The sequence below is a fragment of the Asterias rubens genome, chromosome 12, assembly GCF_902459465.1.
Source record: "Asterias rubens chromosome 12, eAstRub1.3, whole genome shotgun sequence".
NCBI classification, from domain to species: Eukaryota; Metazoa; Echinodermata; class Asteroidea; order Forcipulatida; family Asteriidae; genus Asterias; species Asterias rubens.
The window spans coordinates 11,181,048-11,203,322 of NC_047073.1; the positions used below are offsets into that span (position 1 = coordinate 11,181,048).

At 41.9% G+C, this 22,275-nt stretch overlaps 1 protein-coding gene across 1 annotated transcript in view; it reads right to left on the reverse strand.

Moving 5' to 3' along the window:
* The window catches only part of LOC117298032, a 67,734-nt gene that overhangs the window by 39,792 nt on the left and 5,667 nt on the right, over positions 1-22,275 (reverse strand). The window contains exons 3-15 of the mRNA XM_033781257.1: positions 21,059-21,916; positions 19,931-20,152; positions 18,506-18,790; positions 17,703-17,933; positions 16,505-16,675; positions 9,645-14,882; positions 7,135-8,046; positions 4,401-4,628; positions 3,779-4,063; positions 2,904-3,048; positions 1,927-2,012; positions 943-1,113; positions 112-467 (exon numbers count right to left, since the gene is read on the reverse strand). Coding sequence (XP_033637148.1) covers positions 112-467; positions 943-1,113; positions 1,927-2,012; positions 2,904-3,048; positions 3,779-4,063; positions 4,401-4,628; positions 7,135-8,046; positions 9,645-14,882; positions 16,505-16,675; positions 17,703-17,933; positions 18,506-18,790; positions 19,931-20,152; positions 21,059-21,916 — 9,188 coding nt within the window. The remainder of the gene's footprint in view (positions 1-111; positions 468-942; positions 1,114-1,926; positions 2,013-2,903; positions 3,049-3,778; positions 4,064-4,400; positions 4,629-7,134; positions 8,047-9,644; positions 14,883-16,504; positions 16,676-17,702; positions 17,934-18,505; positions 18,791-19,930; positions 20,153-21,058; positions 21,917-22,275) is intronic.

Below are 22,275 nucleotides of genomic sequence, written 5' to 3' on the forward strand. Positions count from 1 at the left end.
TAGTGTCCAGTGTCTTTAAACACTAGCACAGCGAATTCTGCTCTTTCCTGAGGGAATTCCTAAGTTATGGCACGGCGTTGTGATCCTACCTAATTCTCTGTGCAACCTTACCTGGCAGAAGAGTCCCTCAAAGCCCTGAGAACACTGACAAGTGTATCCATTCACTCCATCGATACAGATTGCACCAAATTCACACAGATTCGTCACGCAGTCATTAATGTTATTCTCACAGTGGGCACCGGTGAATCCACTGGCGCAGTTACACTGATACCTGCCAACCATGTCCACACACAGGGCGCCGTTCATGCACGGGTTACTGGCGCACTCGAAGAGTTCCGAGTCGCAGTTGGTGCCCGTGTACCCCGGTGCACACGTGCAGGTGTAGGCGTTTACTCCATCTGCACAAGCTGCTCCGTTAACGCACGGATTGCTGAGGCATTCATCAATATTGGCGAGGCATTGAGGACCTGTGAAAAGTATAAAGAAAACTCAGACTCAAAAAAAGCCAATAATAAACCACAAGATACTGAACAAAAAGAGGGAGACCTCCTACATAGGGCTGGATAGCTCAGTTAGTAGAACGCCCGTAAGTTCTGAGGGTGCTGGTTCAAATCCCATCTCTAGTCAATATTTCTTTGTTCAACCCCCAAATCAAGTAAAAATACATTCTTCATTTATTCAGAAATACAATTTATTGAGTGTATGTTGTTCTTATCCTCTGGCATTCATTTTCAACCTTGATGACTTTTGAAAATTTTCAAAAAGCAGGCCCAAATTTCATCAAGCTGATTAGCACATAACATACTGGTAGGAAAGAACTAGTGAAGAACTTACTACACATACGACAATACAAAAATGAATAGATCTTTAGCTAGTGGTACTTGAGAAAATTAAAGTTTCATATGTCATGGGAGTTTTTTACCGGCGAATACTAAAGCTTACCCTCAAAACCAGGAGCACACATGCATGTGAACCTCTGCACCCCATCCATACACGTTGCACCATTTTGACACGGGTTGGATTGGCACTGATCACCGTCTGATTGGCAGTTGTCACCAAACCACTCTGGGAGGCACAGACACTGGTACGCACCGGCTAGGTTCTGGCACGTTCCTGAAAGATAACAAAGTGTCAGGTTTGAGTTGTACCAAATTCTAATCAAAGATCATTAAAGGGCAGGTATTTGGTCAGGTAATCACTGTTAAAATTAATGGCAATAAAAGCTGTTGGTTAGAAGCCTATACAGCAGCTATTAATAATATTAAGCATTTCAAGAAACATCTCAATGTATGCCCCAAGATGTGAATCTGAGCAGATTGTGTTTTCCTATTTGGGATTGTTCAGTTTTGGTCTATTGTCATTATCTTGCCATAATGTTTGTGCCAGCTCGGTTTTTCATGATTAAATGTAGTGTTTTGTACTTTTATATGTTATTATCTATATTTGTTAAATTCATGCTTTTATTTTCTGTATTTTTCAAAACATGTATGTTTTTTGTTGGAGGGGTCTGGGAGGGCACACCGCTTTGATGACAGTTTTTAAAACTTTTGCCTTACCCTGGACAACACAAGAGTTATGTCCGAAGATTTAAAATAAATTAAAAAAAATAAAAATATTATTTTCCCTAAGAGAACATATTCAATCTGGATTTTTGGCAAGATCTCGAAAACGAGAGCACGTTTGATATGAAGTTTTCATACTAGAACCATTCTTTCTGTGAAATATTATTTCCCTCTAAATGAAGCCATATTCCAGAAAACTGTATCTGAATAACTTAAAAAAGGATTTCCAAAATTTCAGAGAGAGCCAATGTGAACAAAAGTGAGGCGCATATCAAAATAGACTGGTGTCGATCAACCTGATGGTTTGTGAGGCAATTATCCATAGATGCTCAGAATACCAGATAAGATGGCAGCCTAATCTTACCTCCATTGAGACATGGATTACTGCTGCACTGGTTAATGGTGTCAATCTCACAGTTTACCCCACTGAACTCGGCTGTGCAGTCACATCTGTAAAGAGGCAGAAGTTTGTGTGAAAATGCGTTCAGCTTACTGTTAGACTGAAATAAACAGGAGCCAAAGTCGGGCTTTGGCAGAGCTTTGAGAGAGTTGCAACAAAGAGGGACCAGTTTTCTTTAGTCTTGTAGTTGCTGGAGGATATTTTCTGTCCAAATGCAGCACGACCCAATGGGCAGCCTAGTCAGACACCCTGTATTCGACTATGCATTTTTTTTTAAACACAAAATGGCTTTGAATCGCAAGTTGTCATCTGTGACTGATTTCTTGATAACTGGTGCTCAGCATAAATTTGTTAACTCTATAAGTAACTCTATAAATTTGAGCCCTGAGCCAAACTGTCTAGAGCTGCTTTAGTACAAAATATTCCTTTTAAGCCTTTGCTAATAAAAGCAAAATTAAGCATAATACCACAGGTTGTTCATGTGTCATGATTTTTGGGCTGAAAGCCTTATTTTGAAAAACATCATTTTAAAATGCTAAAATATGTTTTGAATTTCGACTGTCAAGAATCCATTTTATCTTGTAAAAAACTGGCCTTATTCTAACCTGAGTTACATTCTTAATATTATTGGTTTTCACTTTTTGCCTCTAGCTGCCGGGCAATCTCGGTGGTCTAATTGGTATGACACTGCTCTAGAATTGCAAAGGTCGTGGGTTCGAATCCCACCCGAGTAAAATGCCTGTGATTTTTCACAGGACTCGGGGAAAGTACTGAGTATACAGTGCTCAAATATCGGTGTATATGGGTAAAAACAAAAAAATTAATATTCTTTATCCCGATGCAAATTTAACATCTATTAAATGATCCTAAATCCCTATCCTAAGCTACATTTTTCAGAATTTGGGCCCTGTCTGACTTGTTTTAGTGCATAAAAATTTCACCTGTAAGCCTTGACAAGGTCGACGCAAGTTGCTCCGTTCAGACACGGATCGGGGATGCACTGGTCCCCGTCTATCTCGCAGAGTATTCCATTGAAACCCTCTAGGCATTCACAGCGGAACGCATTCAGCAGATCAATACAAACACCTGAAAAAGATTCAGGAGTTTGTCAAGTTCAATAACAATAATAATAATAAAAATTATTAATTTTGTTTTTTTACCCATATACACTGATGTGTGTAGCACTGTATACTCAGTACTTTCCCGAGTCCTGTGAAAAAAATCACAGACATATTACTCGGGTAATATGCCTGTGATTTTTTTTTTTTCACAGGACTCGGGAAAGTACTGAGTATACAGTGCTACACACATCAGTGTATATGGGTAAAACCAAAAATTAATATTCTTTATCCCCGATGCAAATTTAACATCTATTAAATAATAAAGATGTATGTTGTAAAGCGCTTAATGCAAAAGCCTCTAAGCGCAAAGAGAGAACAATGAAATACACAAAGAGTGAAGATACATTACAAGTTAGCAGATTAAAAATAAGTAGCTTCAAATAAATGATTTTTTTAACAGAGACTTAAATCAGTGTAAAGAACTAGCCTTGCACAGGAAGACTATTCCAAAGAAATGGACCAGAGTAAGAGAATTATCTTTGACAATAAGAAAATGGAAGAAGCTCTTGTAATTGCAGTAAGCAAAGACTGTTAAGGTAGAGGAATATTGGTGTACAAGTTCAGACAAATAAGCATGAGATTGACAAGTTTGAGCCTTGAAAATTAACAAAAGCTTAACCCCTTCAAGAGTGAAGTTGAATGCCTAGATGTTTGCCATCTCCTAACTAACTATTTTACAACAACAAACACTTTACCTCCATTTATACAGGGGTTACTCCCACACTCATCAAAGTTGATTTCACATCTCGTTCCAACAAACCCGGTCAGGCAGGCACACTGAAAGCCTGCCAGCTGATCGGTGCACGTTCCCTGGTTCAGACACGGGTTGGAATCGCACTCGTTAATCTCCTCATTGCACAGGACACCGGTGAATCCTGGCGAGCAGACGCATGTATAGGTGTTGACGCCATCCATGCACATAGCGCCGTTGAGGCAGACAACGTCCACGCAATCGTCCACATTGATTTCACAATGTGTACCTTCAGGAAGAGGGAACAAAAAGTTTACCAAATGAACCTAAACCTACAGTCTTTTTCTCCCGGCAATTCTTTCTCAATCCATCACAGGCACACAAAGTACTTTTTCAAGAAATAGAAGGCCACGTAAGCCATAAAATTGCTCCTGACGCAGATTTTTGTTCCTAGATAAACCCCAAAGACATATTTTCCAATACTCATGCAGAATTTAACATTCGTATTGAATAGACATGAATGAGTGCATGAACGATTCAACTAATCAATCAATCAATCAAGCTCAAAATAGATCACTTGCATTTGACACTGTAGCAAATACCAACTTAGAAACAGAAATACATACCGGTGAAACCGATCACGCAGGTACACTGGTACCCATTCAAGAAGTCCCTACACAATGCACCATTCATACACGGTGTGCTGAGACATTCGTTCGTATCGAGCTCACAATTGACACCACTGTATCCCGCAAGGCACACGCATTCGTACTGGTTGACGCCATCTTGGCACACTGCTCCATTCTGGCAAGGGTTGGATCCACATTCATCAAAGTTGATCTGACAGCTACCACCTAAAATGGGTGGCGATTCAAAAACAGACAAAAATTGATTAAAAGTTATGGTCACTTCCTTTAAACCTTTTTGTTTTTTGTTTTGAGAATTCCCTTTTATTGTGACATTCCATGACCTAATTTCATAAAGATCATAAGCCGAAAAATATAGCTTTGATGTACTGATTACATTTATTAGTGAAACCATTTAAAAGAACAGAACTTTTACAGTAGTCACAACAACAAGACCAAATTTCACAGAGCTACATCAGCAGCAAATATTGCTGAAAAAGTTTGTGATTAGCGTAAATGAGCAGGAAACCAGTTATAGTAGGTACATGAGAAATGGTATACTGACTGGTAACCTTACTCTGGTGTGCAGAATTTTGTGGCTCTTTGCTACTTTTTTTGTGATTGAAAATTCCTACAAAATTGCTCGTTGTCTAAGTCTTGGTTATTCTAAACCGGAATCATCCAAAATGTTACAATGGATATTTACTGACTCTGTGTATCACCACAAATACATAACTACAGGTTTATGGCACAATGTGGACTATTTTTCCCCCTTTGGTGACTGCTTTCCTTTTCAAGAAAAAAATTAAAGGTTCAAGGAGTTTTTGAGAAAATCCTGAAATCAGGAGTGGCTAACTCATTAATTTTCATTCACATTACAATATCATGCAAGCGAGTAAATGGTTAACATTTTGAACATACAAGCAAAACAATGATAAGAAAACATGGCAATTGCATCACACACCAATTAGACGATACCACAAAGCAGATCATTTGATCAAAAAGGAATGCAAACAGTAACACTTCAAAGCAGCAAACTTCAAGATTCTCAAAATGGCAAAAAGCAATTCACAATACCATGATGTACATGTACATGTTAATTTTAATAAACCAAATTCCAGCGGTACACACTACAACTCAACTCAACTCTGGTGGACTGCTACATGAACATGTGTATATAAGAATAAACAATGATAACAAAACCGCAGCAAACATCAATTCAACAATCATATCCCGAACATATTACAGCCAAATTCATCAAGTTGTTAAGCAGATTACACTTGCTTAAACAATTAATTTACTTGGCAGGGTACCAGTCACAAGTAGTGTACATTACATATTGATTTAGCTGGTAACCTGTTATTGGTTTTTGCTTAGCAGTGACTTATGTTAGCAAAAATGGTTACCAAAAGCTGATTTTAGTCTTCGAGAAAGACTCTGCAAGGGTCGATATGTCAGGCCATTAACTATTTTTTTAATTTATAACATCGGCCCATTTGGTTGGTAAGTTGTTTGCAATAGCCAATTCTATTTTCTCAAAAGCTGATATACATGTAGTTGGAGTTCTTTGATAGTGCTTTTGCTGATGACATCAATTGTAGCGTGAAGCAATGTACAGTACATGTATGAATGAGTTTTCGTTCAAGTTCATTGATTTTCCGGCAGGGCCACCTAAGAATTGGGGCGTATTGAAGCCTGGGTGTATAGAAACCCAGTTCATGCACCTGGTCCCTTGTGAGTGTCAGGTGCTGACTTGACGAGTGAGACCATCTTGCTATGTTAGTGATGATAACCGATGGAAAGTCACCATTATGCTGTGACAACTAGTGAATGAGTGAACCCAGATCATTGAACCAACCAATTAGAATTAGAAGGAAATCAAGACAGGCAAGATGGTGGCCAGAAAGCCAAGGAACACGGAAGAAAGTCAATACAGGCAAGATGGAGGCCAGAAAGACAGAGAAGAAGGAAATCAAGACTGGCAAGATGGTGGCCAGAAAACCAATGAACAAGGAAGACAGTCAGTGAAAGACAGTCAGTGCAAGATGGAGGCCAGAAAGACAGAGAAGAAGGAAATCAAGACAGGCAAGATGGTGGCCAGAAAGTCAGGGAAGAAGGAAGAAAGTCAAGACAGGCAAGATGGTGGCAAGGAAACCGCTGAAGAAGAAAGGAAGTCGAGACAGGCAAGATGGTGGCCGGAAAGCCAAGGAACGATGATTAGTACTGATTAGTACTCAAACCATTAATGTAGAATGCACATAACAATCTAAAAAAAAAACATGCATAAATGCTGCAAGATTAAGTCACGTCACATCTAAAATAACTGTTCGGATTTCATTCCTTGTAGAGTAACTCCCAAAACTTGAATGATGAACTATTTGGTTGTCACTTCTGCTTCTGTTTCCATATTCTTGTGTAATGCAGTATAATTGCAATTCATCCATGTTTTGGGGGTGTTTAAGCGTTAGTAGTAAACATCACAATGCACGTACTTCTAAAAACTACGCAAAACATGGCAACCCTGTTTAATCTATGCAACGTTTTAATAGATTAGACTATGATGCATACAAGAACTTTGTTCTCAAATCATAGTAGATGTGCAGAGAAAATACAAAATCAGTGCAATGTTTTACCACAAGTTGCTGAAGAAATTTTGTGAGGATTAAAAACTCGGAGTAAGTTGATCCCAGCACCAAATGAGTGACTTGTTTATGAAAGCTTCACACCATATCACCTGTGTAACCGGCCAGACAGTCGCACCGGTACCTGTTGATCATATCTACGCAGGTCGCTCCGTTCAAACAAGGGTCACTGACGCATTCTGGATTATCGACCTGGCACACATGCCCAGAGAACCCTGGTGGGCAGTTGCACAAGAAGCCGTTGAAGACGTCCTGGCAGGTTGCATTGTTCTGGCATGGATCGCTCTCGCACTCATCGACAGGAATCTCGCAGCGCTCACCGGTGAAACCTGGAACGCAGCTGCAGAAGAAGGCGTCGAGTTGGTCAACGCAGCGGGCACTGTTCAAGCAAGGGTCGCTGTCACATTCTTTGATCTCGGTCTCGCAGAATACCCCCTGATAGCCTGGAACGCAGACACACTCAAATCTGTTCACCAAATCCATACATGTTGCGGAATTCTGACATGGGCTACTGCTACATTCATCGATATTCACGTCGCAGTTCACCCCTTCAAAGCCCAACAGACAAAGACAGGTGTACATATTGACGCCATCTTGGCATGTTCCATTATTCAAGCACGGGTCCGAGGCACACTCATCAATGTTATTCTCACAGCGGGTGCCATCGAAACCGATCGGACAAAGGCAGGTATAGCTCCCAATCTCGTCCACACACGTTGCTTGATTCAAACACGGGTCGCTCGAACATTCCCTGATCTCTGTCTCACAGTGAACCCCTGTATAACCGATAACGCAAATGCAGGTATACCCGGCGATGACGTCAACGCAGGTGGCCGAGTTCAGGCAAGGATTGCTCTCGCACTCAAACGTGTCAGTCTCACACCTGTTACCATGGTAACCAGGTGGACACACGCATCGGTATTGGTCGACTAAATCTTGGCATGTCGCTCCGTTAACGCACGGTGTACTCTCACATTCGTTAGTGTCTGTCTCGCATGTATTACCTTTATGGGGGAAAATGTTACATTAGAAAAAAAACATGATGTTACAATATGTATGTATTAGATGACATGAAAATTTGTATTAAAAAGAAAATACTACATGATTGTTTTGCATGTAGGATACTTGATCTTTGTAAACATTTAGGAATATTTAATAGAGTTCAAGGGCTGGACTTTTGAGGCTATTTAATCACAGTTTTTCTGACTTTTTACAAGGGCAAGAAAATTCGGATAACAGACTCAAGTAAAAAAAAGTATATCCGAAGTGCCTAAATTGGGTAAAATGTTGATTCGCCTTTGCCCTTTTCGGATAAAGTTCTTATTCACTTTTTCTTTATTAAAGATTTTCTGCAAAACACAAAACAGTTACAGGAAGAGTTTGGCCATTTGTAAAAATTAAGAATTATCCATTGATCTTTTCTCTCTATGATTGTTAAACATTGAAAAAGTCTTTAAAAAAATAACAATTATAAAGGGAAGATGATGAAAATGAGTTAAAAGCGGAGAAGTATGATGGTTATATACGGTGTTAATGATTGAATGTGTGGAGAATGGCAATGAAAATTAAAGTGAAAGCAAAAAATTAAATCTGCCAGCCAGGTAGGAACATATTTGAAAGTGTTAGAAGTCAACTCTTAACAACAATCTCTTTGGAAAAACATTAATTCAAACAAAGATTAAACTGAAAATAATGGTTATACTTTGAACAACATTATCAAGCATGTCACGTTGGAGCTTTCAGCTGAAAAAGATTTCACATATTTAGGAAGTAAAATTTACTTTGATGGAAATGGCCTTTGAAGGAGTATAATGTAGAAAACAGCTTTATTGATAAATAGCAAAAAAAAAGTACATGAGGAATGCTTCAAAACCTACACTAGTTTAAAGAATCAGTAGATTTGGTTTTAAATCAGGGTTGTACCTAGTTGTTATGTGATTCAGCTGCATATTTTACAGCGACCAATTAATCTTGTATAACAGAGCAAAATGCTACACAAAATGTATTCAGTTGCTACTTAAAAACATGATTTGCTTCTCAGTGTTCGCACAACAATGCAGTCTAAATGTTTCGCTATGCAAAATTGCTGGACGAAGTCTTTCTTTTTAGTAGATTATGTTTAAGTTGACCAACAACATGGTGACGATGAAAAGTTATGACTTTGATGATGATGTTAGAAATGGCAAGACAAATGTTAAACAAGAAAATAAAAATGTTAAACATATGAAAGAAAATTTTAAAAACACAGATGATGAGACAGGCCGTTAATAATTATAACAAGGAGAAAATGTCACTGATGATGAAGCAGAAAATCTTATTGAAGATGACATGAAGGTGATTGCTTGGATGTTAAAGTTTAAAAGCAATGAAAATTAATAAAACAGATGAAATTAGTTTGATGATGAAAGTTAAAGATGACAAAAAATTACAATGAACAAGCTTAGAGAAAACCCAGTCATCCAATAGTGAGTAGGTTCACAAAGACACACTAAGAGGATAAAAGCAAAACCACACAAGTGAAGCAGAAGGACTGGTGAACAAATCTACCATGTTGAACCATGACACACCGATTTAAATATTCATATAACACTCAAAAGGTCACCTGTGTAGCCTGGTATGCAGTCACATCGGTAACCATTCACTAAGTCCACACACGCTGCTCCGTTCTGACACGGTGTACTGAGGCATTCCAGGATATTGATCTCACAGTGGGTACCAGTGAAACCAGCAACACACTGGCAGCTGTATCCATCGAGTGCATCTTGACACAATGCGCCGTTCTGGCATGGGTCACTCTGGCACTCATCAAAGTCAATCTGGCAACGATCTCCGACAAAGCCACTCGCACATGTACAGGAAAAGGCGTTGATCTGGTCCACACACTGGGCACCATTCACACATGGATTACTCGCACATTCGTTGATGTTCGTTGCGCAAAGTACACCGCTAAAGCCAGCTACACATTCGCACGCGAACATGTTGAGCAAATCAGCACAAGTTGCAGAATTCTGGCACGGATTACTCGCGCACTCGTTTATATCAATTTCGCAGTTATCACCTTGGAATCCGGCAATGCAGGAGCATACGTACATGTTGATGCCATCACGGCATGTAGCGCCGTTAAAACATGGATTGGATTCACACTCATTGATGTCAGTTTCACAAAGAATGCCGAGGTACCCATCCGAACACAAGCAAGTGTATCTGTTAATGTCTTCAACGCACGTCGCTTGGTTTAAGCATGGATCACTCGCACATTCTAAAATTTCTTGCTCACAATGAGTTCCGGTGAAACCAAGCAGACAAGAGCAATTATATCCAGCGACTTTATCGATGCAGATAGCGCCATTAGCACACGGGTTACTCAGACACTCATCTAACTCAACTGCACAATTACTACCGTTAAAGCCGTTTGCACATTCACACATGTAAGCATTGGTTAAGTCTACACAGCGAGCTCCGTTCATGCATGGACTGCTACTGCATTCGTTAATATCGGTCTGACAAAGCTTACCTTCAAACCCAGGTAGACAAACGCACACAAACGCGTTTACCTGATCGCGGCATTCAGCGCCGCTCTGGCAGGGGTTGCTTGCGCACTCATCGATATTCACCTCACACCGCTGTCCCTGGTACCCTGGAAGGCATTGACACTGGTAACCGGCTACCAGGTCGGTGCAAGCCGCACCGTTAACACATGGAGAGCTGTCACATTCATTGATCTCCACTTCACAGTGAGTTCCCGTGAAACCTTGACTGCACATACACTGGTAGCTGTTGACACCATCCATACAAGTCGCCCTATTCTGGCAAGGTGAGCTGCCGCATTCCAAAATATCCGTCTCACAATTGTCCCCGACGAACCCTAGAACACACAGACACCTGTAGCTCGCAATTAGATTCTCGCAGGTTGCTCCATTCTCACATGGGTTACTGGAGCATTCGTTAATCTCAACATTACACGTGGTCCCGACGAATCCTTCTGCACAATTACATCGGTACCCTGCTAGCTGGTCTACACACTCGGCACCATTCAGACATGGGTTACTCAAGCATTCGTTGATGTCTTGATCGCAGACTATCCCTCCGAAGCCGTTGACGCAGAGACATGAAAAGCGGTTGATCTCATCCACGCAGGTAGCGCCGTTACGACAAGGATTACTCAGGCATTCGTCCACTTCAAACTCGCAGTTTGTACCCTGATAACCCAAGTTGCAATCACACTGGTAGCGGTTAACAAGATTTGAACAGATGGCGCCATTCTGGCAAGGATTGCTGAAACATTCGTTTATATCAAGCTCACAAAGGGTCCCGTTGAAGCCGTCAGGACACAAGCATGAAAACTGATTGAGTTGATTGACGCACTGAGCCTCATTCAAGCATGGGTTGCTGGAGCATTCGTCGATGTCCAGTTCACAGTGGACACCTTCATAGCCTGGCTGGCACACACATATGTAGCTTCCCACCTGGTCCAGGCAGTTGGCATTATTCATGCAGGGACCGCTGTCACATTCATGGATATCCTGCCCACACTCCGACCCCTGGAATCCCACTGGACAAATGCAGGTGAAGCCGTTGACGAAATCTTGACAGTTGCCGTTGGTACACGGCAAACTCGCACACTCATCAATGTCGATGTCACAATGGGTACCAGTGAAACCCAGCAGGCATTCACAGACGTAGCCATTGACACGATCTCCACATGTACCACCATTTTGACAGGGGTTACTGGCACACTCTAAAGTATCCAGTCCACATCTCAGCCCCTCATATCCCTCCACACAGACACATCTAAAACCATCCACAAGATTCTGGCATGCAGCATTGTTAAGACAGGGGCTACTTGCGCATTCATTGATGTCTATCCCACAAGTTGCGCCTTCAAAACCGGACAAACAAGTACAGCTGAAGCTGTTGACTTTATCAGTACACTGCGCACCGTTAAAGCAAGGCTGTACTTGACATTCGTCGATATCTGTTTGGCAAAGAACTCCATCAAAACCCAGCTGACAATCACAAGTAAAGCTGTTTACACCATCTCTACAAGTCGCTCCATTCAAACAAGGGTTGCTCGCGCACTCGTTGATGTTGATCTCGCAGAGCGTTCCCTGGAACCCCGCGCTACACATGCACTGGTAACGGTTCACCAAGTCACGACAAATCGCTTGATTCTGGCATGGCGTGCTGGCACATTCGTCCGTATCCACCTCGCAGTTGATTCCACTATACCCAGGGATACAAACACATGAATAACTGTTGACACCATCTACGCACTCGGCACCATTCAGGCAGGGGCTGCTGAGACACTCCTGAATGTTGGTCTCACAGCGGACACCGATGAATCCAGGATTGCATACACATAGGAAGCTGTTGGGCCTGTCCTGGCACTCAGCCCCGTTCTCACAAGGACTACTTAAGCACTCATTTATCTCCTGCTCACAGTTTGTACCCACATACCCAGCAAGACAAGAACACAAATATCTGTCAAGGAGGTTGGTACAAGTGGCTTGGTTCAAGCAAGGGTTACTTGCGCATTCATTGGTATCGGTCTCGCAGTTGACACCTTCGAAGCCAGCTGGACAAGCGCAGGTGTACCCTCCGATAGCCTGAGTACACGGAGCTCCATTCTGACAGGGGTTGCTTGCACATTCATCGATATCATTCTCACAGAATGTGCCTTCCCATCCCATCAGGCACTGACAAGAGAATCGGTTGATCAGGTTCAAACAGACTGCATTATTCAAACATGGGTTACTGAGACACTCGTCGACTTCATTCTCACAACGGATCCCCACAAAACCTGCCCTGCAGTCACACCGGTAACCGTTTACCAGATCAGTGCATTGGCCATTGACACATGGGTTACTCTCACATTCGTCCACATTGATCTGACAGTTGACGCCTGAATAGCCAACAGGACACTGGCAGATGTAACGATCAAAGAGATCTGTGCACACTGCTCCATTCTGACACGGATTACTACTGCATTCGTCCACTTCCACCTGACAAAGAGTGCCCTCATACCCGGACAGACAAACACAGATAAATCCCAAGAATCTATCCTGACAGTTTGCAGAGTTTAGACAGGGTGAGCTTAAACACTCATCTACTTCCCTCTCACAGTTAACACCTTCATAGCCATTCGCGCAGGTGCAGGTATATGAGTTAATGAAATCAGTGCAGTTGCCACCGTTCTGGCAGGGATCACTAGCACACTCTAGAATCTCGATTTCACATTCCATGCCGAAGTATCCCGGTTGACAAAGGCACTCATAACCGTTGACGTCATCCAAGCAGACAGCCCCGTTCTGACAGGGTCCACTACCACACTCATCTATGTCGACATCACACCGACTGCCTGTGAAGCCGCCGTCACAGTTACAGATGTAGCTGTTTGCGGCGTCCTCACAGACCCCTCCATTTAGACACGGATTACTGAGGCATTCATTAATATTAACTTGACACATCTCACCTTGGAATCCAGGCAGGCAGGCACAGGTATAGCCATTAATCCCGTCCACACATCCGGCTCCATTTGCACAGGGACTGCTCTCGCATTCATCTATATTGATTTCGCATCGGGCCCCACGGAAGCCTAGTTCACATGCACAGGTGAAGAATCCAACCCCTTGTGTACAAACACCTCCAGAGAGACAAGGCTGGCTGGCACACTCGTCGATGTCCTGTCCACAGTTTACACCAGTGAAGCCTCGCCGGCAAGCACAGCTGTACGCATTGACCTGTTCAACGCAAGTACCCCCGTTGAAACATGGTAGACTGGCACATTCTCTGATCTCACTCTCGCAGTTAATCCCCGCGAATCCGTCAACGCAAACGCACGAATAGCGCCCCACTTCATCAGTGCACTCGGCATTGTTCTGACACGGGGAGCTTTCACATTCGTTCTGATTGATCTCACAAAGCGTTCCAAGAAAGCCAAGAATGCACTGACAGCGGAATTCATTGAGCAGATCCTCGCAGGTGGCTCCGTTCTGACAAGGGTTGCTCTCGCACTCATCGGTCTCCATCTCGCAGTTTCTTCCGCTGTAACCTAAGACGCAATCGCAGATGTACGAGTTCACTCCATCAATGCAAGTTCCTCCATTCCGGCACGGGTCGCTGACGCACTCCGGAATGTTCTGCTCACAGAAGGTTCCCCGGTATCCAGCCTGACAGACACAGCGAAACATGTTGACAAGATTCTCACACTGGCCACCATTCTGACACGGCTGGCTGGCGCATTCATCAACATTGATCTCGCATCGAGTCCCAATATACCCTGGATCACAAGTACAGGTGTAGCCATTAATCAGCTCGTTGCAGACGCCTTGACTTCCGCAGGGTGAACTTTGACACTCACTGACGTCCGAGCCGCAGAGAGTACCGGTCAAACCAGCCGTGCATAAACACACGAATCCAGCAACCACGTCTTGGCACGTTGCTCCGTTCATACAGGGATTACTCAAGCATTCATTGATGTTTACATCACATAGCTCTCCTTCATACCCTGGATGACAATCACACTGGTAAAGGTTTACCATGTCGATGCAATCGGCGTTTACACCGCAGGGATTACTTCCACACTCGTTGATGTCAATCCCGCAAGTGGTTCCCGTGAATCCAGGCAGACAGGCACAAGTGAAAATGTTCAGGCCCTGCGTACAGATCCCCCCGTTCAAACAGGGAAAACTTGAGCATTCGTCGATATTGACGTTACAGGCTTCCCCTGTGAAGCCAGCCGGGCACACACATTGGTATCTGTTGATGAGATCCAGGCAAGTTGCTGACTGATGGCAGGGACTGCTCAGACACTCGTTAAGGTCTTGTTCACAGGTCATACCTAGAAATAAAGACAAACAAATTTGAAGATTAACATATGTGACCCGCTCTAACGAAATGAGGATTGTCTAGTGAATTTCACATTTGCATATTTCATAATATTCCAAACAAGCAAATCTTAATATTTTAAATGAAATAAAAATCAAGATCATATGACCTTCCTGTCTGAACCAATGTGGAATTTTCGACGCCCTTGACGCTTAATTTTACGACCCGTTTTGGAAAACACAAACTCCATAAAAATTAATTTGAAAAAACGCGACGTCTCACACACTCATTAAAATAATATTAATATTTTTGTTTACGATAATGAAAACATCAATTTTTAACCCCCCGTAGTCAGGCAAACAAAATTACCAAAATGAACAAACAACTCAACGAGAAGTTAGATTATAATGTGTAGACAATTTCACCAATAAGTTTGACAATGTTTACCTGAAATTTTAGAGCAATTTGCGTTGATATTTCCAACTTGAAATGCGAGTTTTGTTCCGTCAAGTCAAAACATTGTAAAGACAGCTGTCACTCAGCGCATAGCATCAACCCCCACGGGTATACTCGGCTTGAAGACCCGGGAACATTCGCAATTTCCCCGTGCATGTTTCTCATGATTTTAGCGAAATTTCTTACCCAGCATAAAGTTTAACTGAAAGATTATTCCTTTAACATTCAGAATTATTTTGGTTTGGAACAATTCAACCTTGAAAAACCACAAAACAATGATGGAAATTAGACACTGTTTTCCCAACGTTCGATAAACATTCCACTGTTCCATACGTCGTACGTGTAGCAAAGTTTGTGCATGGTACCCGCGCAGTGTTCGTGTGTACATTGTCGTATTACCAGCGCTGCAACTAGCTATGGCAACAAGACCGGGTCGGGTGATCGGACTCTCACGCTGCATGGATAAACAACGCCTCGGTCTGTGAGCCATACTAAATCTCGCGACGCGGATTTATGAATGAGAGATGTCATCGCTGATAAAACAGGGTTTGCCTTTGGTGACCTTTGAACCCCTGTCAGTGTTGACACATGTTTTTGGTGGCTATATTTAGACACCTCTAATCTTTGGCTTTCCAATGGTACTCTTGGTGGCGCTATGCAAGTTGTGTGAAAAGTTTTGCGACGCTCGCCAAATTTGGTGTTTTCAATTAATGTTCGCTGTCTGTCCCGTGGGATTTGGAACATTTTTGGATAATTACGTCAAGAACATGGCTCAGAAATCGTCTGTTTTTACATCTTTAGTAATCTTTTGACGAAAAGGTAAGACCATAGTAAGTTTAATCAAGATTTAGGCAACCTAAAAGTGTAGTAATAAAAAAATTAAAAAATTCAATAATTTTCATTAATTGTTTGTTATGATTATGTTCGGTGTCAAATTACACGAAATGAAACTTTACTAGACATTCCTCATTCCGTCAGAGCGGGTCACATATGACGTATAAAAGGTATAATGTAACTGGGATTCAACATCATAGATCTTGCCTGTTTCTGCATTATCTAGCTTTTATTAGATGTTATTCTTATTTACGTATAAAAAAAAATGAATAGATTTGAAGACACACCATTGAATCCTGGTACTTATTTACGTATAAAAAAAAATGAATAGATTTGAAGACACACCATTGAATCCTGGTACACAGTCGCAGGTGTAAGACATAATGCCATCGATACAGGTTGCGTTGTTCAGGCAGGGGCCGGAGGCACACTGGTCCCCATCATCTTGGCAGTTGGTACCAAACCATCCTTCTTGACAGATGCAGCTGTACTGACCAATGCCATTCACACAAACACCTAGAAGAAGGAGAAGAACCAGTTGAGAAAGATCAAACTCACAAACATCTTGAGGAGCAGAGGGGGTATCTTGGGCTTTGGTCCGCAGACGCCCTCTAGACAACTGAGAATAGACTTTATTAGATAGGAATGCACATTTAACTGTTTCATGGAATGACTGATCGCCAGCGACCGGTTTTAATCCCTTCAGGAAATAGTTGTGAAACGTGAAATAAAGGTGGAATGACCACAACAGTTTGCAGAGGAAAACTATGATTAGGAATTCCTTGATGTACAGGGCTCGTTTTGGGGGGAAAAACCTACAAGACCAAAGGGCTTGTTGTTGCTCATAATGTTTATTAGCCCGGAGCAGTTCAACATTCCTATTGTTTTGATATGAACAAGCACTAAGACAAACAGTATAAAAGTAGATTAATCTCATTCTTTATCGGTGTACATACTTCATTACTCAATAAAATTTAAAGGTGTTCATCAGAGTTTATAAAGTAAACATTTGAACATAAATATTTTGTTTTTTGTTTAAAAGATTTTACACATTGAGGCTCTATTATTCAATTGATAAACACAAGACTGCTAAGCCCAACAAAACTTCGCTTACCGCATAAGTTTACCAGCCAAACTACCATGTCACAAGTACAATTTGCTACTGATAGCCTGCTCATTTCTGCTTAGCAGAAACTTGTCAAGCAATATATTTTCTGCTTAAGCAGCTCTATTTAATAGACCGATCCAGTAGGCTCCGCCCACGACGCACGTGTGAGCAAGAACACGTGGGGCTCTCCAATGCCTTTCTGCACAACTCTGCCGCGCGCGCCAAGATGTCAGACCTTATTTGTCGGACCTTCGTTGCGTTGTGATTGGTCAATACGCAATGGGGCGGAGCTTAGTGGATTGGTCTATTGGGCACTGGGCTTGTCCCGTCATGAGTTTACAAGCCCGACACTAAGATTACTAGCCACATGTTTGATGTTTGTGGTCCAGTGAAAAATTCGACCCATGATTGCAATCAATGAGGCAATCTACTCACCCCCATTGACACAGGGCCGACTTGAGCACTCATTTATCAAATCTGCGTCACATCTTAACCCAGCCAGCCCCAGAGGACAGATGCATCGGTAGGCCTTGACTAGTTCCTGACACGTTCCGCCATTAATGCAGGGATTACTCGCGCACTGATCCCCATCAATCTGGCAATTAGCTCCGCTGAAGCCGGCTGGACAGTTGCAAGAATATCCGTTGATGCCATCCATGCATTCACCTGTAATTTTAATAATAATTAAAATTATAATAATAGAGAGACTGTTTAGCTGTTCAGCCTTTGTTGTCTTTTCTTTGTCAATTTGGTGTTTCATTGTGGCAATGATATTTTCAAAGGAAAATGATTACTCCACAAGCTTATGAAGTTCAAACAAATAATATTGCTGAGTAGGGATTTTCTTCTTCGAAATACCAACATGAAGTTGTTTAAGGCACTGGAAGCGTGTGGTTATTGTCAAAGTATTCTTACTTGCTGTATCCCAACACATGCATAAAATAACAAACAAATGTGGACACAATTGGTCAGCAAAGTTGGAAAAAAATAAAGAAGAATACAAAAAATGCAACACCCTTGTGGCACAAATGTGTGTGCTCCTGAGATTCAGGTTCAAATATTTTATTAAAATTACCTCTTCCTAAAAAACTGTTTTACTTCAGAGTGAGTCGTTTCACACATTGTTTTATACTATCAACAGCTCTCCGTTGCTCATTACCAAGTAAGTTTCAATGCTAATATATATTTTGAGTAATCACCAAACGAGTCCAGTGCCTTTAAAGTGTTTATTCACTTACCAGTGTTCTGACAGGGACTGCTCTGGCATTCATCAGTGTCTACCCCACACGTCACTCCAGTAAAACCCAGGACACACTGGCAGACGTATCCCCCGACCCCCTCCACACACGTCGCTCCGTTCATACAAGGCGCCGACCCGCACTCATTGAGCTCCTCCGAACAGGTGGGTCCAAAGAATCCAATCGGACAGGCACAGTTGTAGCTATCCACTAGGTCCTCGCAGGTGGCAGTAGCTGCGCAGGGATTGCTGGCGCACTCATTGATGTTTGACGAGCAGTTGGTTCCTGAAGTCGAAACAAAACAACATTAGAACAGAATTACCTGTTGCAAAATGCTTACCAACCAAAAGGATCTATGGTATAATTGCGAAAAAATAGTCAATGGCCGGATGATTCGACCCTTGCAGAGTCTTTCTCAAAGGCAAAAACTTAATTTTGAACAAAGTGTGAAGGCCATGTCACACAAGGCAATTTACACAAGCAACCAGTTCCAGGCAATTTATATCAATTTTCTTGATGAGTTAAAGCTAAGAAAAACGTTTCTTGTACCGCCAAAGTGTTCCTTTTGCATACATGGCAAGTGTTTGCTTTATACAAGTTGTCTGAAAAAATTTCCCCGAGTGAAATAGCATACAGTATAATGGGTTAAAAGATTTGTTTTTAAAAATATAGATGTCACTTACATATAATTTTAGTAGTTATTTCACTCCTAAGCTAGGATGCTTCTTCAGACTGGTGACCATGTCCAATGCTCAACTGCCTTTTATACCATTTTTTGGTGGACTTTTATTTATATAATTTTTGTATTTTTGTTTTGAACTTCTGGCCATAAAACTAAGGATGTCTCACGAGCAAACTTCATCACTGTATAAATCACAGGCCTCAGGAAACCTGCACACAAGGATGCTAGCATTGTAGCACTGAACTAGTACTATCGGGGTTAACCCCTTCTCTTCCACAAGAATCTACACAAGCCACAGGATCTATGGCTTAAAGGAACACATTGCCTTGGATCAGTCGAGTTGGTCTTGAACAGCGTTCTGTATCCATTTGTTATAAAATGAATACGGGTAGAAAGATGTTGTAAACGTAGAATACAGTGATCTACACAAATATGCCTCGAAATTGCTTGGTTTTCTTTTTACCTCGTTGACTAACACGGTCAGCCATTTATGGGAGTAAATTTTTGACTCCCATAAATGGCCGACGACGTTAGTTCGCGATGTAAAACGAAAACCATGCAATTTTGAGTGATACTTGTGTGGATCATTATATTCTACTTTTAAACATCTTTCTAACCATATGCATTTCATAACAAACGGTTTCAAACGCTTTATATAGACCAACTCGTCCGATCCAAGTTCAATGTGTTCCTTTAATGTCTTTAATCAAAAAGAACATTTTGTGGGTTTCTGATTGACTCACCTTCAAATCCAGCTGCACAGTCACACCTATACTGTCCATTCTCAACGATGCATGTTGCGCCATTTTCGCACGGACACATCCTCAAATCTGTCTCACAATTAGAACCTGAGAAACCGGGTGCGCAAACACACTGGTACCCGTTTGGTTGAGCAAGGCAGACGGCTCCGTTAACACACGGATTACTGGAACATGGTCTACTAACAACTCCAGAACATGTTGGACCTAAAATATGGACAAATGCATTGGTAAAAACACCTTTTATAACAATAGATATGAGATTTGCTGTGGTAGGAATTACATGTAGATCACTGTTTCTGCTGCCTTTACTCATAAGCAAAGCGGCTTCTAAAGCAAGGGGGCCATGCACACACTTAAGTGCACAAAGAACAGCTATTGTTCAGTTATGTGCCTTCTTTTGCCTCAGTGAAAGTGCTGATTTCTTTGGTCTCAGAGGAATTTCTCTGAGATTGGTGTACCGAGCTTCTTGCAAAGTGCTATTCAAGGCTAGTATCATCAAAGGCAAAATTTCCCAAATATTTCCCATACGCAAAGTCAAAACCAACAGCTTTGATTAATGCCAAAACGTAAGTGCTGAAATGTACCAATAATGCACTTGTAAGCAATATCTTTGATTAAAGCAGCCAAACTCTGAGCTCACAACAAAAAACAATGGCACAACAATGATTCTGGGTTTCCTGTGTGCTTCTTGAAAAGGAACCCTTCAGAATGAACTTCAAACCTCAAAACTTGAAAAAAAAACACAAGCGACAAACCCAGGCACCAAAAAAAAACCTTCACCAATTTGGAAGTAAAAAAAAAAAAAAAAGGCATGCAGCTGTACTTCACCAAAAAACAAATAGAGGGAAATTACAAAATGTCAATGGTTTTGTATAGTATGTTTTAATTTTGAATGGTAAAGCTGAGAATAAAAACAAGAGGAAATCAGTTATCAGAAGAAAGATGCATGCCTGTTAAAATGAACAACTAATGGTATCACCCAAAAATCCTACCAGCATATGACAATGGACTGTCAAACTTAGAAACTAAACTTGTAAAAAATATTCAAAATGAAAAATGTAAGGTCAACACAAAATCGAGTAAAATATCAAATCCAGTGCCGTTCCAAACCTTCAAAGCCTGCAGGACAGAGGCAAGTGAAACCACCAGTTGTGACTGTACAAGTTGCACCATTTTCACAAGGGTTAGGGGCGCAAAAGTCAACATCAGTAGACTCGGTTGCCAGTGATGCCTCCGTGGTTAAAGGCACAACTGTCTCTGTAGTTTGTGGTGGTACAGACGGGGTCCGCCTTTCTGTAGAAATGCTTGTGGTGGATAATGGCTGGGTAGTGACAGGTACCTCTGCTGTTGTAGCAAGCGGTGTTTGGGTTGTAATGGGTGCCTGTGTTGTTGGAGCCATCGACTGCTGGGTTGTGATGGGCACCTCTGATGTTGTAACCAGCGGTGTCTGGGTTGTGATCGGTGCCTGTGTTGTTGGAGCCATCGACTGCTGGGTTGTGATGGGCACCTCTGATGTTGTAACCAGCGGTGTCTGGGTTGTGATCGGTGCTTGTGTTGTTGGAACCACCGTCTGCTGGGTTGTGATGGGTACTTGTACTGTTGTAACAAGTGGTGTTTGGGTAGTAATGGGTGCCTGTGAAGTTGTTACAAGGGGAGTCTGGGTTGTGATGGGTACCTCTGTAGTAACAACAATAACTGTAGAAGGTGCTTCAGTCCGCACTGCTGTAGTAACTGCTTGCGTAGGAAGTTTGGTTGTGGGACTGTTTGTTGTGTTCGTTGTTTCCATTGTTGGCAATAATTCGGTGGATGATGACAATACTGGTGTAGTGTTGGGTAAATCGGCACAGGTAGGGCCGCTATAAGGCGGTAGGCAGGTGCAGTTAAAGACAGCAACTTGGACATCTATGATGGGACCAATCTGTGTACAGGCTCCCCCGTTCATACATGGTGAGGAATCACAGACTGAGGCTGAGGAACAAACATAGAATTGCTGATGTTAACAATATTGTTTTCAAAGTGGGGGGGGGGAGAGAAAGGGGTCGCAGTTCGCGTACAACTTGAAAATGTGAATTAAACAAAATGAAGACTCTTTCATGAATTTGCCGCTTTTTGGGGGTACAAAAACATAGTGTGGATCAAAATTGGAAGAAACTGTTGACTATATTATAAGCAGAAATTTGGGGGAGGGTTTTGTACACACAAAATGTTAACAACTTTGGATGGTTCCTTCAACAGCCTATAATAGCAAGGAGAGCTGGAAAGTGTATCAGATAAACCAAGATCATCCTTTATAGGGTGCACCCATCTAAATAAGAAAAACCTTAGTG